At 43.6% G+C, this 19,962-nt stretch overlaps 1 protein-coding gene across 1 annotated transcript in view; it reads right to left on the bottom strand.

The window, feature by feature from the left end:
* Nucleotides 1–19,962, bottom strand: part of LOC115087992 (dedicator of cytokinesis protein 2-like) — a 1,829,205-nt gene that overhangs the window by 212,547 nt on the left and 1,596,696 nt on the right. Inside the window, exon 34 of the mRNA XM_029595813.1 lies at nucleotides 12,340–12,425. Within this exon, the coding sequence (XP_029451673.1) occupies nucleotides 12,340–12,425 (86 nt within the window). The remainder of the gene's footprint in view (nucleotides 1–12,339; nucleotides 12,426–19,962) is intronic.

Genomic DNA, 19,962 nt, shown 5'->3' with positions numbered 1-19,962 from the left:
TCATTTGATCTTGATTAACTTATCAGACACCTAACCAGTCACCAGCCTGCAATCTGTCATTAATCAAACATCTGCAAAGTGCATTCGCCTACATTAAACAATTTTGGCAGCGTGCTCGTTATGAGTATAAGTTATTAGATATCTGCACAATTCTGAGGCCTCAGAGGAAATTTGGGGGCAGAGGAATTTAGGCAATTTTTCTTTTATTTCACTTTAATCAGTTTACTAACTTTTTTATTTTTTCTCTCACCATAAAGGTTTGATGTATCTTTTGCTTGTGACATTTTTTGTGTCTGTAAATGAGTATAGAGAGTATAGACCTGGGGATAGGTTATCTAATTAGTTTTCTTTTGTAGGCAGCATAACCCTGTATTGCCCTCCTCCAATTTTAGAGGTAGAAGCATTGTTGAAGCACCATGAGAAGTCTCAGTTTCAGAACACAAATTGCTTACATTACAGTCCCAAGAACTCCATAAACTCTTTAGCACAATGCAAGCATTAAGAGGAACATTAAGCAGTAAATTTGAGAGACTGAGATCATACACAGCATATTCTGGCTTATGCGTGAGGTCCATTCCTGTCACTGTTCAGCTAAAACTAACCCAATGAGAATCTAGAGTGTCTGCTGCATCAGTCAGAGACAAATAATAAATGAATATTAAGCCTCATTGCTCACGCTGAGGGCTTGGTTTACATAGGGTTTTTTTTCCCCATAGACGTAGCATGGAAGAAAAGCCTTAAGTGAATCAGGCCTTGGGAGACTATCTGGATGGTTAAGAGGCCTTCCTGACTTACAAGTTTAACTTCATTGATAGAAATTATGTTGCACCAAGTTTCAAGCAAGTGTTATCAGTGAGAGTCCTTCATAATATCATAAGTTCCCCTGAAGTATAAATGCACATTTTGAAATGCTGATTCAGCATTGGGATGTTCAGTGGTGTTCTCCCGTGACTGCAATGGGCTCTAGATATCTGCTCACTGACTGAAGTCTACTAGCCAGATAAGTACATTAAGCACTTGCAGTTGGCTTAGACTTGAAATAATATTTTGTATGCAAGTTGAAAAGAGAAACAAAAATGTATTGGACTTTTTGCAAATCATGACCCATGATTAGACTTTAAGGCATTTTCATTGGACATGTTTGCCTTGATAAGTGCAGTCCAATGTTGCCACTCTATGATGGTCATATGACAATTAAGAATTTTTTGCTAAGGACTAGGGTGAATTCACATTTTCTTACACAAGTTCTTTATTTTTTACCTTTGGAGCTTTTTTATATTTTTAGAAAAGGGTTTGGCCTCTATTGTGGTCTCTCAGGACATTTTCAAAATTTCTGCCATGGTAGATCTCAGAATCACGGTCATCCGCAGCAGGGAAGCCCAGATGTCCAGTCTTCATATAGGGAATAGTTCAAGAGATAGCTATTCATTTGAGTATCAATACTGCCCTAAGGACACATCTCTCTCATGTTACTATTCCAGTCAAACATTCCTAGGAAGATAATGGAATCCCCACTCTAGCCATGATTTACTCGGGAGTATCTATTTGTTTTCTGGACTTTATATTTGCTGAGCAGCACCAGGTCCCCATATGACAGAATGGATTAAGCATCATGGTTGAGACTATTGATGGCTCACCCATATCATCAGTGCCAGTAACCACTGAGACTGAATCTCTTGTTTTAACTATGATACATAATAATCATCAGGAGGTTCTTCATTTTGACCTCATCAGAGCATCACTTTTCCCAATCATTCTAGGTCTTCTGTGGGTGGAATGACATGAATTGCATATTAAGTAAAAGATACAGATGGTGATGCTCCCATATTGCCAGCAGAACAGTATGCCTAATGAGGAGACCCATGAGGTAGAGTCTGAAAATGAAAATATTGGCAATCCATGTTATCTGGCACTTGAAGATCAGATTGGACAACTGTCGGAAAAGTATGTGGCATACTGGGCTGTCTTTGATTAAAAAAAAGGAGCTGACACTCTTCCCTGCAGAGACCATATGACTGTCCCATAGATTTGCAGTCAGGCCATAAATTCCTTTTGAGAAAATCTATTCTTTGTCAGAGCTGGAACTGAAGGACTACCATGAATACTTAAAGGAAAACCTGCAGAAAAGGTGTATTCAATATTAGACTTCAACAACAGGGGAACCCATCTTCTTTGTGTCAAGAAAGACTATTGATTATCAGACCTTGTACACTGTAACTGTTAGCAACTGCTACATCTTGCCTCTTATTAGCAAACTGTTGGAATGCATCCAGGCTGCCCAAATATTCACTAAGCTTGATCTGAGAGGAACATAATTTTGTCTGGATCAGGGAAGGAGATGAATGGAAGATGTCATTTTGAACACGCTATAGCTGGTTTGAATTCTTGGTGATGACATTTGGATTAATAAATGCTCCTGCTACTTTTCAAAACCTGGTGAAGGAAATATTTTATGATATGCTGGTCAGAGTGTAGTTACATATCTGGATAATATCTTGATATTTTCTGAAGATCCTGCAGAGCATGACCAGCAGATAAGCAGTGTTTTATTACTAATGCTAAGTTATGCTCCAAAAAGCACTGCAGCAAAAGTAAAATACAAATATATCAAACTCAATTATTGCAATAATGTAGTACAAATATTTTTCTTATAATTATTAAGATGGCCTGAACATCTCTAGAAACATACATTTTATTTCAAGCTCAAAAAGTGTGAATTTGACAAGTGATCAGAGGAATTCCTGGGACATATACTTTCATCCGAAGGAATACAGATGGACCCCAGTAAGGTCAACACAGTGGCTCAATGGTCTGTCCCAAAAAAAGTTAAGGAAATCCAACGCGTCTTGGGGTTCACAATCTTTTACCGACATTTTATCTCAGGCTTCTCCAAAGTGATGGCCTCACTAATGGATGTTTTTAAGAAGGGGACTTCTTTCAAGTGAACCCATGAGCAGCAATTGGCATTTCATCATCTGAAGAAGGCCTTTACGATGGCCCTGATCTTGGTATACCCAGACCCAAAGCAACCATTTGTAGTGGTGGCTGATACATCTAGAGTGGCTATCACGGCTATACTACCTCAAAGGAGGAGACCTAAAGACCTCCTCCATCCATATGCCTTCTACTCCCGTAACCTTACAGCTGATGAGAAGAACTATCATGCCTATGACAAGGAACTCTTGGCCATAAAACTGCGTCACCCTCTGGAAGGGGAGTCAATCATCAAGTCCAGGTTTTCATGGATCACAAAACTTTAGAATTCCTAAAGACCATGCACAACATGAATTCTAGGTGAGCTTGGTGGTCTCTTTACTATTCCTGGGTCAATTTTATGTTACCATACTGACCAGGCTCCATGAACAGTAAGTCAAGATGCTTTGTCCTGGAGGTAAGGGGAAGAATCTGCACAACTGGAAGCTCACACTACAATCTTCCAACTGGAGAACATCACCTCTGGAACCAAGAATCCTCATCTGATAAGAGGAAATACATGGAAACCTGCAGCCAGATGAGTTGCACAGACCTGGCTGTAGGAACTGGAAAAGGGAGAAAGTTTGCTTGATGGAGCCAGAGAGAAACCTTCTTTTATAGAAAAAATCAACTCTATGTACTCAATGGCACTTCATGTTTGTAAGGTCCTTTGAAGATGCCATGACTCTTCATTGGCAGATCATATTAGTTGCCACAAAACTAAGGAAGTAGTTGCTGGGAATTCTTGTGGCCAAGAGGAGCCAGGATATAACAGAGTATGTCACCTCTTGTGATGTGTGTATCTGTAATAAGGTATTATGTCACTGCCCTCATGGATTACTATTGCCATTATCAGCACTCTCGAGACTGTGGGAATGGGTATCAATGGACTTCGTTACTGATTAACCATTCATTTCATTGCACACTTCTGGCAGAAGATCACTTAACTTTTGGATGTCCAACTCCATGTATGTTCAAAATACCACCCACAATCTTATGTGTAGATGGAATAGCTACATCAGACTTTAGAACAGTATCTCCGTTGCTTCTGTAATTTTTACCAAATGAAAAGGCACTGTTACTCCCTAAAGCAGAATTTGCATTTAATAACTCCAAACTTTCAACAACTAAGGCCTCCCCATTCTTTGCGGGGAGGGTCAGCAGTCCAGGGTCCCTACAGCAATGCAGTGGGTAAATGCCTTAACAGAGGTACATATGCAAATCCAACATGAATTGGTATGAGCTAAGAGTTACAGGAAAAATTTGCTGTCAGGCTTCACCAGGAAGCCCTTCAATTCACAGTAGGTAACAAAGTCTGAGTCTCCACAAGGCACTTAAGGAGCGAGAGACCCTTAAATAAGCTCAAACAGAAGTTTGAGACCATTCCTGATTCATCAACAAATAAATCCAGGGGCATTCAGACTCTAGCTTCCAGATAATTTGCACATTTATTCAGTGTGCCACATGACCCTTCTGAATCCCTACAAATGTAATCCTTTTCCAAGAAAATGGCCCTCTTCTCCAGTGCCAGTCACAGTGAAAGGGCACCAAGAATTCATTGTCCACCAGATTTTGGATGCCAGAATTATCAGAGGATGTTTGCATTATTTGGTGGACTGGAACCAGTATGATCCTGAGGACCACACTTGAGGACTGGACCAAAATGTCCATGCCAAAGAACTGGTGGCCAAATTTTGCCAAGAACATTCAGAGAATCCAAGATTGAGAGCCCTAGGAGAGTATTCTCTCTAATGCAGCAGGGACTGAACCTGCAATCCCAATTGTTTAGGGCCAGGGGCTTTGGCAGTGGGACAGTAAGAATCCATAGAAAATACAAAGAGAAGTAAAACTAGGGAAACTTGCCTCCAGAAGTTCCCTTTTGGACCAGCATTAGGTGTGTCCCAAATTGAGGTCTGTATATAATGAGCCCTAGCCTGACATACTTTTGTGGTCCAACAATCCACACAGAGTTTTTTTCTTTGATAACCTGTTGCCTGGCTGTGCTCCTGTGGGTCCTGCTTCCTGCTCCGGTCCTGGTCTTTGGGTCCTCTCTTCTTCCTGTTTCCATCTGGGAAGCCCTGGCAGACCACTGCACCCAAGGGCTCAGCTCTGTTTCAGGGAGAAGACAGCAGCTCTGGACCAACTGGCCTCTTCATGATATACCCCTGTCAGGACACCCTACCTACTCTCTAGCCCCAGTGGAGTGGACTGTGACAGATGGCCCGTCTAGTCTGTCCATCCACACCAACTGCTCAGCTTTACAATCCCTACCATGCCCTCAGAGATGCCCTGTGCTTGTCCCATGCTTTCTTGAATTCATATACTGTCCTTTTCTCCACCATCTCAATGGGAAGGCTGCTCCATGCATCTACCACCCTCTCTGTAGATATATGTTTCCTTAGATTACTTCTGAATCTACCCCCTTTCACCCTCATCCCATTAGCTTTCTCCGTTCTGCCACCCCTTGCTAATCCACAGTACCTATCTTCACCACCACTTTTCCCCCCTCCGTGGATGACCCCAGTATGCTTTCTCTTTCTCCTTCCATGACCCCAGCATTCGGCTCCCACCCTCTTTAAGTCACAACTCACAAACTTACTCTACCCTCAGCTGACTCCCAAGTCCTGGAATCACAGCTGCAGTTTCTCTGCACATGTTCTTGCAGTGTATGCGCTCCAGGCATTCGTCTCCCCTTCCCGCAGGCTTACTGAAGGAGAGAGCCTGGAGCAATAAACAGAGGCTCGGAGCTTTTTAGTGTTTCCAGAGTTTTCTAGTGTTTCCCAGAGATCCGGCAGTGGGTGAAAATTTCCTAATTTTCCAGGGAAAATCTGTTGAGTTCCCAGGTATGGGTATCATCCTTGTGTACACCAGGAAGGTAGAGGTGGCGAGTGGGAATGAAGGGTGGTCACCACTGCCCATGTTAGGAAGCTCAGCAGGAGATTCCTTTACTTACCCAGCATAAGGATTTTACTAAAACTGTGATCCATGCTTTGATGAAAGATTAGTTTTTAATGCCAGAATGAGTTTTTGAACAAAATGAGGTGGAAGTTTTCTAAGAATTGTAGGATTTCCAGATGGCGTTGAAAAGTAATTTTCTGGCAGAGGAAAATATACTGCTGGAGTGATCTAAGGAAATAGATATTTACAGAGAGGGTAGTGGATGTGTGGATGGGCAGACTAGATGGGCCGTCTGTCATAACCCATTCCACTGGCAGAATTTTTTTTCAGTTACTTATGATTGATAAGGCATATAGAACTGATAACAACAGGGAAATAATTCTTACAAACTGCTGCTGAAATTTCAGCTAATTCAGATAATACTCCCTTGAAGTCTTCAGATAACTTATCCCAGTCTGTGCAGGTTTCCAACTTCTGCTCCAATACTTATTGTTTCTTTCTTTGATGAAGGAGGATAAAAAGATACTCTTGGATATTGTTAAAAGAAATCATTAGTTATGTTTCAGAATTCTTATATCTAATCCTTTTCTTCATGAAATTGCTTGAGGCCCAACAAAGGAGAACATTTGCAGTTCTGCATGAAGATTTTCTAATGATTAAAGCCAGAAGTGCTAAATTTTGGGAAAATGTTAGATGGTATGAGATATTTATTTAATGATAATGAAGAGGCAAAGACTTTACCAGATCAACAATTAGGAGAGAATGTAGGACTTAATGTCTGTTCTAAATTCAAAGAATGAGTCTGCCGAGGAGTCTATGAGTAACATCTCCTAGATTCATTTATTGCTCTTACGGGAATTCAAATTTAATGGCCATCAAATTGTTATCACTAATAAATTATGCTACTGAGTTTAGAGAGGTAAGAGGGGGAAATCGAGACTGTTTGATGTAAAAAAAAATATTTTATTCACAGGAGCACGACAAAATAACTTGAAGTTTTATCTTTTTTATTTCTGTGTGTATTCATTTACGAGGCTTTACTTTTATAAATAATGATAATGTGTTTGGTAATCTTTTTTTTTTTTTTGTCTTATGTTTGCTCAGCTTCTGCCAGGGTCCTATGTGCTTTTGCATCATTTTTACTGTTTATTGTTGTTGTTGTCCTGCGGCAGTATTCTAGCTACTCCCATGCACTGAGAGTGGGGATTATTGAAGATCTAATAAATTATTGTCAGTTTTATGTGTATAAAAGAAATCTATGTAGGAGGAAAATTTGGACTCAGTGATGGTTTGGATGGCATCATATACAGTTAACTTCATGAAATATTGATAAATAAAAAATATAAAAACAAATCCCCAAAACTTTACAGAATATAAAACTTCATAGAACACATGTATGTGTGTGTGTGTCTGTATATATACACATATACAAAGAATATAAGAACATAAAACTTGCCATACTGGGTCAGACCAAGGATCCATCAAGCCCAGTATCCTGTTTGCAAAAGTGACCAATTCAGAACACAAGTACCTGGCAGGATCCCAGGAGGTAGATAGATCCCATGCTGCTTATCCTAGGAATAAGAAGTTGATTTCTGCAACTCCACCTTAATAATGTTTTATGGAATTTTCCTTCAGGAATGTGTCTAAACTTTTTTTTAAAAACAGCTATACTTTCACTACATCCTCTGGCAACAAATTCCAGAGCTTAATCATGCATTGAGCAAAAAAATATTTTCTCTTATTAGTTTTAAATGTATTACCTAGTATCTTCATTATGTGTTCTCTAGACTTTGTAATTTTGAAAGAGTAAACAAATGATTAACATTTACTCATTACATTCCACTCATTATTTTATAAACCTCTATCATATCTCCCTTCAGCCGTCTCTTTTCCAAGCTGAACAGCCCTAACCTCTTTAGCCTTTCTTCATAGGGGAATTGTTCCATCCCCTTTATCATTTTGGTTGCCCTTCTCTGTACCTTTTCTAATTCTGCTACATCTTTTTTGAGATGTGGTGACCAGAACTGCCCACAATACTCAAAATGAGGTTGCACCATAGACTGATACAGAGGCATTATGATATTCTCTGTTTTATTCTCTGTCCCTTTCCTAATAACCCTAGCATTCTATTTGCTTTCTTAACTGCTGCTGCACACTGAGCAGAAGATTTCAATGTATTATCAAAGATGACACCTTGATCCTTTTGCTGAGTGGTGACTCCTAATATGGAACCTTGCACTGTGTAGCTATAATTTGGGTTACTCTTCTGTAAGTGCATCACTTTTCACTTGTCTGTATTAAATTTCATTTGCCATTTGCATGCCAAGTCTCCCAGTTTTGCAAGGTCCTCTTGCAATTTCTCTCAATCCTCTTGTGATTTAAGAGCTTTGAATAATTTTGTGATATCGGCAAATTTGATCACCTCACTCGTTCCCATTTCCAGGACATTTATACGTATATTAAAAAGCAATGGTCCCAGAACAGATCGCTGGGGTACTCCACTAATCACCTTTCTCCACTAGGAAAATTTACCATTTAGTTCTACTCTCTTTCAATCAATTGGCAAACCACAATAGGACACTGCCCCCCATCCCATGACATTTTGTTACAGTATGTATTTACTATTCACCTTTCTCCATTGGAAAAATTTACCATTTAGCTACTTACTGTAACAAAATTGCTGAACATATAGATAGGCATAGTTTAATGGGACAAAGCCAACATGGATTTAGCCAAGGGAAGTCTTGCCTCACCAATCTGCTACATTTTATTGAGGGCGTAAATAGTGTGTGTATATATCTCTATCTATCTATTGATCGATCGATAGATACTGTAACAAACCCCACAGGGCTCCATTCTTGGTTACACAGTGCGGAAGGCTGGTAGATAGCCTGAAAGTAATTTTCTGAATACCAGTTCTGCCTGGGAATGACCAGTGAAGCTGGTGTGGGGATGGGGTCACTGAGGCCTAAGATCACAGGAGCACGCTTCTGCACCATATAAAATAATGCTTTTGGTGCCAGAAGAGGAGAGAGCACAAAGGGAGACTAGAAAGAAAGCTGTGGGAGTTGGCTGGAACCCTGGAAGCAGCACAGCAGTACAGGAACTATTTTAGACTGCAGGAGAGTCACAGGTCCTGGGGTGTACAGCAAGACCATGAGGAGGGCCAGGAAAGGGAAGGACTCAAACCATGGAGAGGCCAGCTGGGCATAGCCAGGAATGGAGAGCTATATGGGATGAAGGGCCTAGCCACCTGAAGATGTCCCAGTTCAAGAAAGGAATGAGCATTTGTTGTATGATTTGAATGTGAAAATTAACTTGAATGAGATTTTTTTGGTTTGATTTTGCTCAACTGAACTAAATGAGTGCAGTCTCAAAAATCAGAATCCTTTCAGCTCATTCCATTCAGTTTGATTAAAGAGTATAGGGAAATCAAGAAATACCTTTTTTTCTTCACGTCAAGTCAGACAGAACAGAGCTGGTTTGGGATAGGACAAGGAAGGAGCAGGACCAATCATGCTGCAGCATTCTTTCAACCAGACTACACCAGCTGGCAGATGAATAGATTGACTTCATTTTTTTTTAGTTAATAAAGTAAAACTAAGAACACTTTGAACAATGACCATTTTGTTCGGTCATTCATATGTTGGATCTTAGATAGGGAAAACAGATTATCAAGTGCCTTGTTTGAAAACTTAAAGAAAAGCTTAGAAAAAAGATTTCATTTACAGGAGAAAGTAAAGTGTGCATTTAGAATCACTGACACTGTGCTTATCAGTGGTTTTGGGATGTTTGCTACCTAGTAGCTTGCTACCTAGAGCTGTAATCTCTGTGAGAGAGTTACAGTATATATCAGGTTAGGACTACCACTGCAGCTGACAGTGTGCCAGAGGCTGCAGGAAAGATACAGGCAGAGATTTTCTGTTTCTTGGAAGCTTTTGTAGTCAATTCACACAATGCAGTGACTTAGAGCCAGCTTCCTGCTTTCAAAGAGTCAGTGTGACAGTGTAGTGTACTAATTCTTGAGTGTGTATTGCAATAAGTTTGACTACTTATTCTCTAAGGGGTAGATTTTAAAAGCCCTGCATGCGTAAATCCTGAAGGATTTACACGCACAGGGCACTCGTGCGCCGGCGCACCTATTTTGCATAGGCCGCCGGCGCGCGCAAAGCCCCGGGACGCGCGTAAGTCCCGGGGCTTCGTAAAAGGAGCGGGAGGGGGTGTGTCCGGGGCATGTCAGAAGTCTGGGGGTGTGTCCGGGGGGCGGGTCTGGGGTCAGAGGGGCGGTCCGAGGTGGGTCCGGGGACATGGCGATGGTTCGGGGGCAGGCCGGGAGGGCAGTCCCGAGTCCCCCAGCACTGCGGCCTGTGCCGGGGGATGGCGAGGCAGCGTGCACAACAAAGGTAGGGGGGGATTTAGTTAGGGGTGGGTTAGATAGGGGAAGGGAGGGGAAGGTGGAGGGACGTGGAAGAAAAGTTCCCTCCGGAGCGGCCTTGGAGGGAACGGAGGCAGGCTGCGCGGCTCGGCGCACGCAGGCTGCCGATTTTGCGCAGCCTTGCGCGCGTCAACCCGGATTTTATAAGATCTGCACCGGTTGCACGAACAAAAGTACGCACGCGTACTTTTTTAAGATCTACCCCTATGTGTACATAGTCACTTAGTAAGCATTATCAGTTAACTTGTTGTGCTTGTGCTGTTCTCTGTTCTATTTGTGACAAAAATGCCTGACTGGTCTACTATCTGTGTGTCCTTACTAGGGTGCACACAAACATTGTACCATCAAAAGCCCCTACCACATGGTGTCACTGGCATCAAGAGGCAAATATGGCAATGGAAGAGGAAGGTGATGAGAGGGATAGGATGAGGTCCAGGAGCCCTTTTACCAGGTTCAGAAGAGAGCTTTTTTTTTTTTAAAGAAGGGGATAGGGGTTTGGCTGAGAAGCTGGAACAGAAGTTGCCTGCTTCCATATCCATTGTTGGGGTTGGTATGGTGCAGAGTGAGAAGAAGACAGGCTCAGTGGAGGCTGGCAGCAGCACTGGGAGAGGACTTGAAGCTGTGCATCAGCTGAAGCCAGCACAGCGCTCCCTGTTCTGATCAGTGTCTGCAGCACATCTTTGCAGAACCTCGTGATTCAGGGGAGAATGTGAGGGGATATTGAAAGTCTAGTGTGTGAGATCTAGTGAGCAGTCGCCGGCAATAAAGCAATCCTGCTGGGGCCAAGATTATTCCTCAGGAACAGCAGGCAGCCAAAAGCATGAGAGATGTACTTGGCCTTTTACCTCCTGGTCTGCCCTCAACACCAATCTTAGCAGCAGCAGCAGCAGCACCCAAGAATCCAGAGAGGGAAACCCCGCAAGACATCAGAGATGTGGAGGCACTTTACAGTTATGGAGCGCAATCACTGTCAAAAGGCCATCAGTAGAAAGAAGGCAGTAGGGCCATTTTTCAAAGAGTTGTATGATCTGCCATTAGTGCTGGATTTAATGGAGCTCAGAACTAGTTTGGGGACTTATCCTCATTCAAAGCAGCAGCAGCAGCAGCAGCAGCAGGAAAGCCACAGCAAAGTGGAAGTCTGCTTCCCAAGCTGACCCCTGGCCCCTTCACCAGTCAGTTGGCAAGCCAGTAGCCCCCATCCTCATGTCAGTGGCAAGCCACCATGCAGCTGATGGCGTGCTGTTCTCTAACACTGTCCCCAAGGTAAGAGGCAGGCAGCACTGAAGATGGTGATATGGGCCATCAGGAAAATGATTGCCCTGGACCACTAGCTCAAGCAGGTGGTTGAGAACATGAGATTTAAGTGGCTGCTGCTCAGGGCTTAATTTGTAGACAAAAAGGACCTGGAACTGTGGAGGGCGTGAGATGGGCAGGGCCAGGTTTGACCTGTGCAAAGGATCAGAGCCAGGGTCAGATGTGAACAGACACATTTACACACACACACACACACACACACACACACACACACACACACACACACACCCCAAATCTAAGCCCTGTGGCTGCTCTTGTCTCAGGGTGAGCTGCTCCAACATTTTCTGTTCTTCTCTACTTCTTTCAAGGGCTTGGGGGGCCATAAATGGTTCTGATCCGTTTCCTTAGGGGAGTCAGAACTGATATACAATGCTGGCTCTGCTTTGCTTTCTTGGGTCCCAGAAAAAAGGTGGCAGAACACCATTCTGGGTTTTTCTGTCAGAAAATTATGCCCTTGGTAATGGACACAAGAAAAGCACAAGTTTGAAAGTTGTGAGCAGTAGCGCCATTCATTTTTTGAGGTAAAAAGATATTTACCAATGAAGTAAACACGTATTTAATTTGTATCTTATATCTTACAACTTGCTTTTTCTTGTTTATATACATTAGGTGCTTGATCTTTCATGACTCCAGGGGCCTTTGTTCCCTGATATCAAAGAAGTTACACACAACAGTTACAGCCCAGAGTTGTTATACACAATGTTACTCAGACTTACATCTTCTCAAAGAGCTGCTTATACTGTTCATCTCCACGGCCTCCTTCCACTTCACTGTCCAGCTTCTTAATGATCTCATCTTCAAACTGCAGGAAAAAGCAGAGGTGAGCGAGTGAGCAGAAGCATGCCTGTCGTTCACAAACCGAAACAATCAGAGGTGTTGAGGCGCGCACGTTAACTCCAGGGGCACTGGAAAGGTGCCGGTTTACCGCAGGAGCGCACACCACACCGGTAACACTGAACAAGTATCGATCTAGCATCAACAACACTGGGGGAAAAAAAAAAAGCATGGCTTGTCCAAAGGCATGTACACTGTGCTAGTAACACTGCAAAGACAGCAATTTAACATCCCTACCGACAACACGGAAAAGACACCAAAGGGCAGCAAATGGCTAAGCGTGGAAAAGATGAGCTTTGCTCACCGAGACATTTTCCCTGCTTTTGATCGTGCTTTCCTTCATGGTTTTTAAGAGAGACCTGCCTCAGCCCGCTTCCCTGGGCCTGACCCGGAAATGAGAACCTTTCCCCTGCCAGCCATTCACTTATAGCTCCCCCTTCTTTGTCTAGAACAGTAAATCCTACAGTACCAGCAGCCCACGGTTTTTGGTGGATTCTTTGAATTAAGCGGATCCCGTTGTAGGTTGGGTGGGGTCTACCTCGCCTGTGTGCAGCTGCTTTCAGTGAAGCAGCTCATGTAACATTATCCATGGATATACCCTATCCTGAAATGATCCCTTCTTTTTCTTTTAAAAATATCCTATAATGTTTTGTACACCAGTCTCATTAGGCAGAAGATTCCATGACCTGATCGCTCTAGTACAACCAATCTGCCTTAAAAGTAAATTGCAGGGGTGGAAAATATTTCAGAAACTCGGGCACTAGTCAAAATTTTTATGAACCAGAGAACATGTTTTTTTTTTCCCTCATACATTTAATTTTGAGGCGTTTTTGCTTCTTTCCTGTTTTGTTTGTGCATGTTTGCTCTTTTTTTTTTATTTAAATATTTTCCCCTTCTTCCTTCCAGCCCCTTCCCTGTCTCTCTTCCTCCCTCCACCCAGTCTCTCCTCTTCTGTGCAGCCCGGTGGCAGCAGTGGCACTGATGGCTCTTGGTGGTCTGGGGGAAAGCGATGAGCTACGGCAGCGGTGGCTTTTCTGTGCTCTGTCCTTTTTCTGCTACCCCCATCTACTTGCCAGTTTATTTGCTTATTTAATGAAAAGGAACTTTTAACACTTAAGACGCAGACTCTTAACACAGGCTTCTCAGGGATGCTCGGGCCGGGAATGCTGCTGGAGTATTCTCCCGTAGCCCCTGTTGTGGGGGGGAGGGAGGAAAGTCAGGCATAGCACATAGCGACAGTCCCATAGCCTGTCAAAGAATAGTACTGGAAGTCACGCTGCATTCTCCAGTCTTGGCCACAGGAGGTTGCTGCAGCACTAAGCCTTTATACAGGAGGGACTAATAGAGGGAAAGACTTAGCACTGTGCGTAAAGATTCCCTGATGAGAGCCAGAAAGGAGGAACGAAGGACGAAGGAGAAAGGCTGTGTGTAACAGCTCCCCTCTGAGAGTCTGGGTTGGGGAGTGGGGGTCAGCGAGAGGTTGTGTAGACGAGGAAGATAAATAGCAATATCTTTCTTTCGATATATCTTCTAATAGCAGTAGTTTTCCCCCTCTCTTTGCTGGAAATAATAGCTCCTGACCTTCCTTGCTCTCCTTGCTTTTTACCCAGACTGTCTAGGCAATGTTCTATTCTGAGAGAGAGGCCCCTCCTTTGCAAGGGCTCCTGCTTCAGGCCATCCTGCACGATCTTTCTTACCACTGTTCACTTGTCATCCTTTGTACAGCATACATCTGGAGCAGAGGGCCTTATCGACAACTACTGGCAGCAGGGGGGGTGGGGGGGTGCCAGGATGGCCATGCAAAATATCCTCCCTAGGACAGATCCAGAAAGTGCTTCACACGCTGCTAGCGCCATAAAAAGCGTCCAACTCTTTCACTGGTCATGATGGAGAGCCGCTGCTAAAAGAGGCCGTTGAATTGAAAACTAAAGTGCTATTAGGTGCCGTGCATTCCCGGTTCAGCGGGCCGCCGCCGAAGGCGAGAGAAAGCACTGTGGTGGTGGTGTGCGTGCTACACAGCATCTTTCCTGTCTCCAGGATGCATGGGGCAACTCTGCAGAAGCAATACACCGGGCAAGGTTCATGAGGCTGTGCTATACTTGAGCCTGGCTCTCCTGTGCAAGCGAGGCAGCTTGATCAGACTGCTGCAGGCCGGAGCAGTCCTGGAAACCGACCCGCCGGCTGTGTGTTGTACGCGACCTAGCAGTGCTCACTCTGGATGGTCATAAGGCCACCGGTGCCTCATCACCATGCACAGCAAGGAGAAGAAAACTAATTCGGAAAATTAGATTTCAGGAAGTAAATCAATAAGAACAAGACCAATTAATGTTTCAAGCACTGGAGCTTGATCCCCCAGCTGTGGCCCCTTTCTTCTTGCCTGAGTATGCATATCTAGCCAGCAGGCCACTGGGAGGCTGCATCACAGGCTCTCTTTCTAGCAAAGGCAAGTCTTGCACTCTGCAGCTGTGCCTCTCTCCTAAATTCCCTGAATTTGTCACCTGCACACCTTTTCTACTGACACCATCGCGGGTCCTCCTTCCTTTTAATTGCCTTCCAAATAAATGCAAGCCAAACAAAACATTCAGCTTGATTTACCGGGTACGTGGTGCGAATGGCTGGAGCATGGTGCACTGGTCCTTTAGAAATATCCTGCTGCACAGATCTAACTATCCATCGCACTGCTTCTGTTTGGAAGAGATCAGCAAGAAAAATGCCCACCTTAAAATACATTTTAGTTTATAATAGTACCAATTTTCGGTCTCAGACTTTTCTTCTTGGAAGACAAAAAAGAAAAACAGGAATTGTCAGTGTCTTCATAGAATAATTTTGCAATGCATGATGCCGATACTGCTATTAAAATGTATGGCAGGAATCCATTGTGATGAAGAGTGATTTAAAATGACAATTGTCAGCCTCCTGATGAGGGGAGCAGGACGGTCAGTCCCATGGACAAAGCACCTACGGTCAGTGCATGCCCAGCATGGATCAAATTCCGTCAAAAAGCGCTATCACTACTATCAGAAAAGGTAACGGCTGGCAAATGTGCTGTCCGTCTGGGATTATGGCTTCATTGAGCCTACTGGTTCCCTATGTGAAAACACAAGTGCATAGATAGAGACAGAACCTGCTAGTTTGGTGAGCTGTGGGGCAGAAGAACCAGCACTGAATCCTCCAGTTAACAGAGGAGGCCTAGCTAGCCCAGACCTGGACCTCACGACTGGGCAGGCGCACTGGAATGAAGGGATAATGAGAAGTTACGGCAGGCCTCAGTCACGGCCATTTGGGCCTGAGCCTGGGCCTGCTGGCGCATTGAGCCAAAAGGTGAGAGGGAAGAAGGCTGCCACCAATATTACGGTGGCTCCTGCTGGCAAAGGAATGACGCAAAGGGTGCGATTGAAGGAAGATGCCCTTCCAGCCCTCAAGCCAGTGAGGGTTTCCACAGAACTGCTTAAGAACGCCACCTGATGGGGGAGGAGAGCAGAGTTAGAGATGGAGGGTGAAAAAACAGAAAAAAAAAGATTTAATAAAGAAAACAACAAAAATCATTTAATCCTTGGAGCCCCCGAAAGGCTCGCTTTTCAGGAGAACAACAATGAATATTCATAAGATATTTCTGCATACATTTGGCCTAATAGCCAGGTTAATTTGCATGCCCTGAAAACAAGACCTCTTTGAAGCTTTGAGGACTGGAACGGAGAACAACTGCTCTGTATTCATTTTGGTTTGTTTTTTTTAACGCAGAGCCCTGGCACGCTAGCCCAATGCACAGCGCTCCCCAGTCTGAATGTTTCCCATCTCCCACTGCTTTTGGCAGCGGCTCCCCTTCAGTTGCCTGAACCCGCTGGTGCACTCTGCCAGCTCTCCGGCTTCTAGTCGATGCCCATCCAGGGCAGAGGCAGAAGCCCCGCATTTCTCAGCTAACACTGCAGTAGCGGAAAAGCAACAACAACTCTTCCATGATTACAGGACTGAATGTGGAAACCCTCCTCCATTTGCCATGATAAAAAATACAAATAGAAAAGCCTTTAAAAAAAACAAAAAACCCAAACAGATATAAAACCAGGAGCTGAATGTATAATTAAAGGATTATCTCTGTTCCTCTCTTCCTTTTTAATGCATAACTGAACTTGGGAATTTGAGTTATCATGGGCATTAATTTTAATGTCAATTTGGGTTTGGACTTCTGTTTTTACTTTATATTTTGCTTCTGTTTTAGTGTATGGATTTACTGCATGGTGCTTTTTGTATTTTATGCAAATTGTGAATATTTGGTTGCAACTTGCCATGAACTCAGGAGTGTGGGGGAGATCAATGTTTGAAAATAAATAAATAAATGCATGCTGCCACTGGGAGGCTGGGGGTCTCCAGAATGTGTAGCGGGAAGGGGAGTTTGCCCATGGCTGTTACCAGCTGACAAGTTTACCATGCAGGATGAAGAAAAGCACGAGAGCAAAAGGACCATGGTTTGGAAGATGTTATAGTTCATTTAACTACCCTTGCAAGGGCGGGGGAGGGGGGGGGAACTCAGCTTTTCTTATTTTAGTTGAATTTCCACAAGCATTTCCATCATTCTAAAATCAACAACAGTTGGAAAATGGCAAACTCATTACAGGAACATAACGGAGCTCTGGACGCTGGAGGGAAAACTATCACAAGCATCAAAACAATTCAGCTTGTACACTATGCCCCATTACACGTTCCAATATTTTATTACTTTTCTGACCCAGCCAATTCCTCCAGCTCCTTTCGGCTGGCCTCTACCTCATTTACCCCCCCTCTCGCCCATGTTACAATTCCCCCACTGAGCCCAACCACTACAGTGATGGTCCTTGGCTGCGGCCCACTCTGGGACCCCAGTGCTCTGACTCCAGCCACTAAGGGAGCGAACGCGCTGCTGCTGAGCCACCAGGCCGGTTCTATTTTGACAAATTTGAAATTCATCTGCCGCTGTCGAAACTTATCAGGTCACAGTGCTCTCTTTCTCGGTGCGATGTTCTGGAAATGATTATGGTGCCACAGCTCTGTGCTGCCAAAACCGTGACATCACTTGCTGCAGACATGACTGTCATCAAACCTCAGTAAGGAAACTGTGAACGATTTAGGGCAGCGGCGCTGCACGGCCCGTTCTTCTGGATATCCTGTAACAGGCATGCAGGGCCACGCAAACAGTCAAGCGTCACTGACTCTAAAGTCCTTCTTTTAGGGGGATAGACTTCGCTGTTAGGCTGTCCCAGCAAATGTATACTCCTCTTCCCTCTACTTACATCACCACACAGGACAACAGAGATGGTGATTCCCTAATTAAAATCTTTTTATTTAACAACTTGATATAGAAAAAGAATAGCAAGAGTCCAATTGGAAAAAGTAAACTCCACAAGGTAAAATAAATGCTATAGCCTTTCTTCTTATGCTGGGTACGTCATCCTACAGTTGCTGAAGTACACCCTTGAGGGTTGAGAGGGAAGGACAGGAGCTGGGGCCTCTGGACATCTCACCAGATACCGAAACCAGCCAAGATTGTTATTCACAGCCTCCTGAGCTGAATCTTTCCCTCGCCTTCAATTTCTCAGCTGCTGATTCTAAGGATCGGTGGTCTCTTTCAGCAACACAAGTCTCACAGCTTCATTATCTTCCTCCAAACATGTTAGACAGGCCTGAGGAAAAGACCTTGTCCATCTCTTTCTCTCCGTATGAGGAGAAAAAACAAAAAAACTCCTTGCTTCTTATTCCTTCCAAAGCAAGCTCAACACTCCCTGTGTCACTCACTGAGGCTGTGCTCTGCCACCTGCTGGCAGAACCCAGCCATAGCAGCCTCCTCTTTAGCTGGAATATTCTCCACTTTGCCAACACATTACATCTTTTGTCCAAAGGTATAATACTCCTTACATATAAATATATATATTTTTTACTTTTACGGTGTAAATAATGGGCAGCCCAGCTGAACGGAGGCATTCTTGACGAGAGTGCAGAAATGCAGATTATGCCTTTCTTAATATCCTCCCTCAGTGCTAAGACTTCGGACTGCCTGCTGTTCCTGCCGTATTTCACACCCTGTGGGACTGAGCAGCAGAAGCAGAAAAATAATTAAAATCTCCAGAAAGAAGATTAAAATAATTTGATACGAAATAAAGATAAGTAACAATGGAAGATAGAAAGAAGAAGCAATCCATGGCTCAGGAAAGGAACTATTCCCCCTCCATCCCATCCCACTGGCTCTGTTTTCTTTCCCCACCTCTCTCCTCCGCCAACTCTCTTCGTCTGCTCGCAAACCAGTTTTAAAAAGCAGAATAACACTTTGACAAAGTGAAAGCAAACTTTCTTTTTCATCTGGACTGATGTTTTTAATAAAGGCAGCTGCTTACAAAAGCAAAGGGTAAAATAATTCCCTACTGCGGCTCAAAAACAGAGAAAAAGGAGAGATGGCAATGTCTCCCTTCTGACCAGTTGCCCGTCCGATCCCACGCATGAATTTGAAATAAAAAGCCATTTTCTTGGGGAAAGGGATGCCTCGCCTGTTCCATGGGCGTAACGGACATATTGCTAGCTGATTCCTACCTGTGCTTTACACTAATTATGGGTCTTTGGACACTAACGACAAATCATCAGAAACTCAAAAAGTACAATGCATAGGCATAACAGCTAAATCTCATAAAATCCCAAAGTGTATTTCGATCGCTAGAGCAGGCCTGTCTCAAAGGCAAAGTGTCAGGGAGATGGATGCCAGATCAGTCAGATACTGATGCATGCAGAATAAGACAAAAACTCCACATATATCAATGGTATGAGTGAGAAAAAATGTAATCACTTCTCAGTTCAGTGTCAGAACCCAAGAAAATTCAATAAAGTGCAGCACGTCAGCCAGAGAGATGTCACAGTTACAGATTAAAATGTAGGGTCAATGTGTTGACTGAGGTAAGTAGTCAATGCAAACAAGTCAGTGGAGGAGTAGTCTAGTGGTTGGAGCAGGAGAGTACAAGCCTGCGCTTAAATCACACTGCCACTTCTTATGACCTTGGGCAAGTCATTTTACCATCCGTTGCCCCAGGTACAAATTTAAGATTACAAAACCCTCTGGGGACAGAGAAATAACCACAGTACTTGAATGAAATTTGCTTTGAAGGGCCAAAAAGTGGAATATAAATAAAATAAGAATTAAAAAGCACAGTGACTAATGTTCTTGGCTTCATCAGTGGAAACTAGAAAAAATCATATGAAGAACTTTGAATCATTGATGCTTAAATATAACCCCCTCCCAAAAACAAACAGTAAAGCACATGTTCTGTGGGAAGTTTCAGTTTGTTGGTGCTGAAACACTTCAAAGGCTGGAGAGGGGTCAGCAACTTTCAAACATCATTGTCAGCCTTACTAAGGCTGAGCTAAGCTGTAAAATTTATGCTTAAGTGCAAACACTTTGCATCCAAAGTAGCTCTCCCAGCAAGAAGGCAAATTTTAAAAGTCTTGCGTGCGTCGAAACCGGGAGGTACGTGCACAAGTCGGGCCAGTGC

Source organism: Rhinatrema bivittatum, chromosome 1 (assembly GCF_901001135.1).
Source record: "Rhinatrema bivittatum chromosome 1, aRhiBiv1.1, whole genome shotgun sequence".
Lineage (NCBI taxonomy): Eukaryota > Metazoa > Chordata > Amphibia > Gymnophiona > Rhinatrematidae > Rhinatrema > Rhinatrema bivittatum.
The sequence above is the reverse complement of the archived record's forward strand: the minus strand, read 5'-3'. Positions and strand labels throughout refer to the sequence as shown.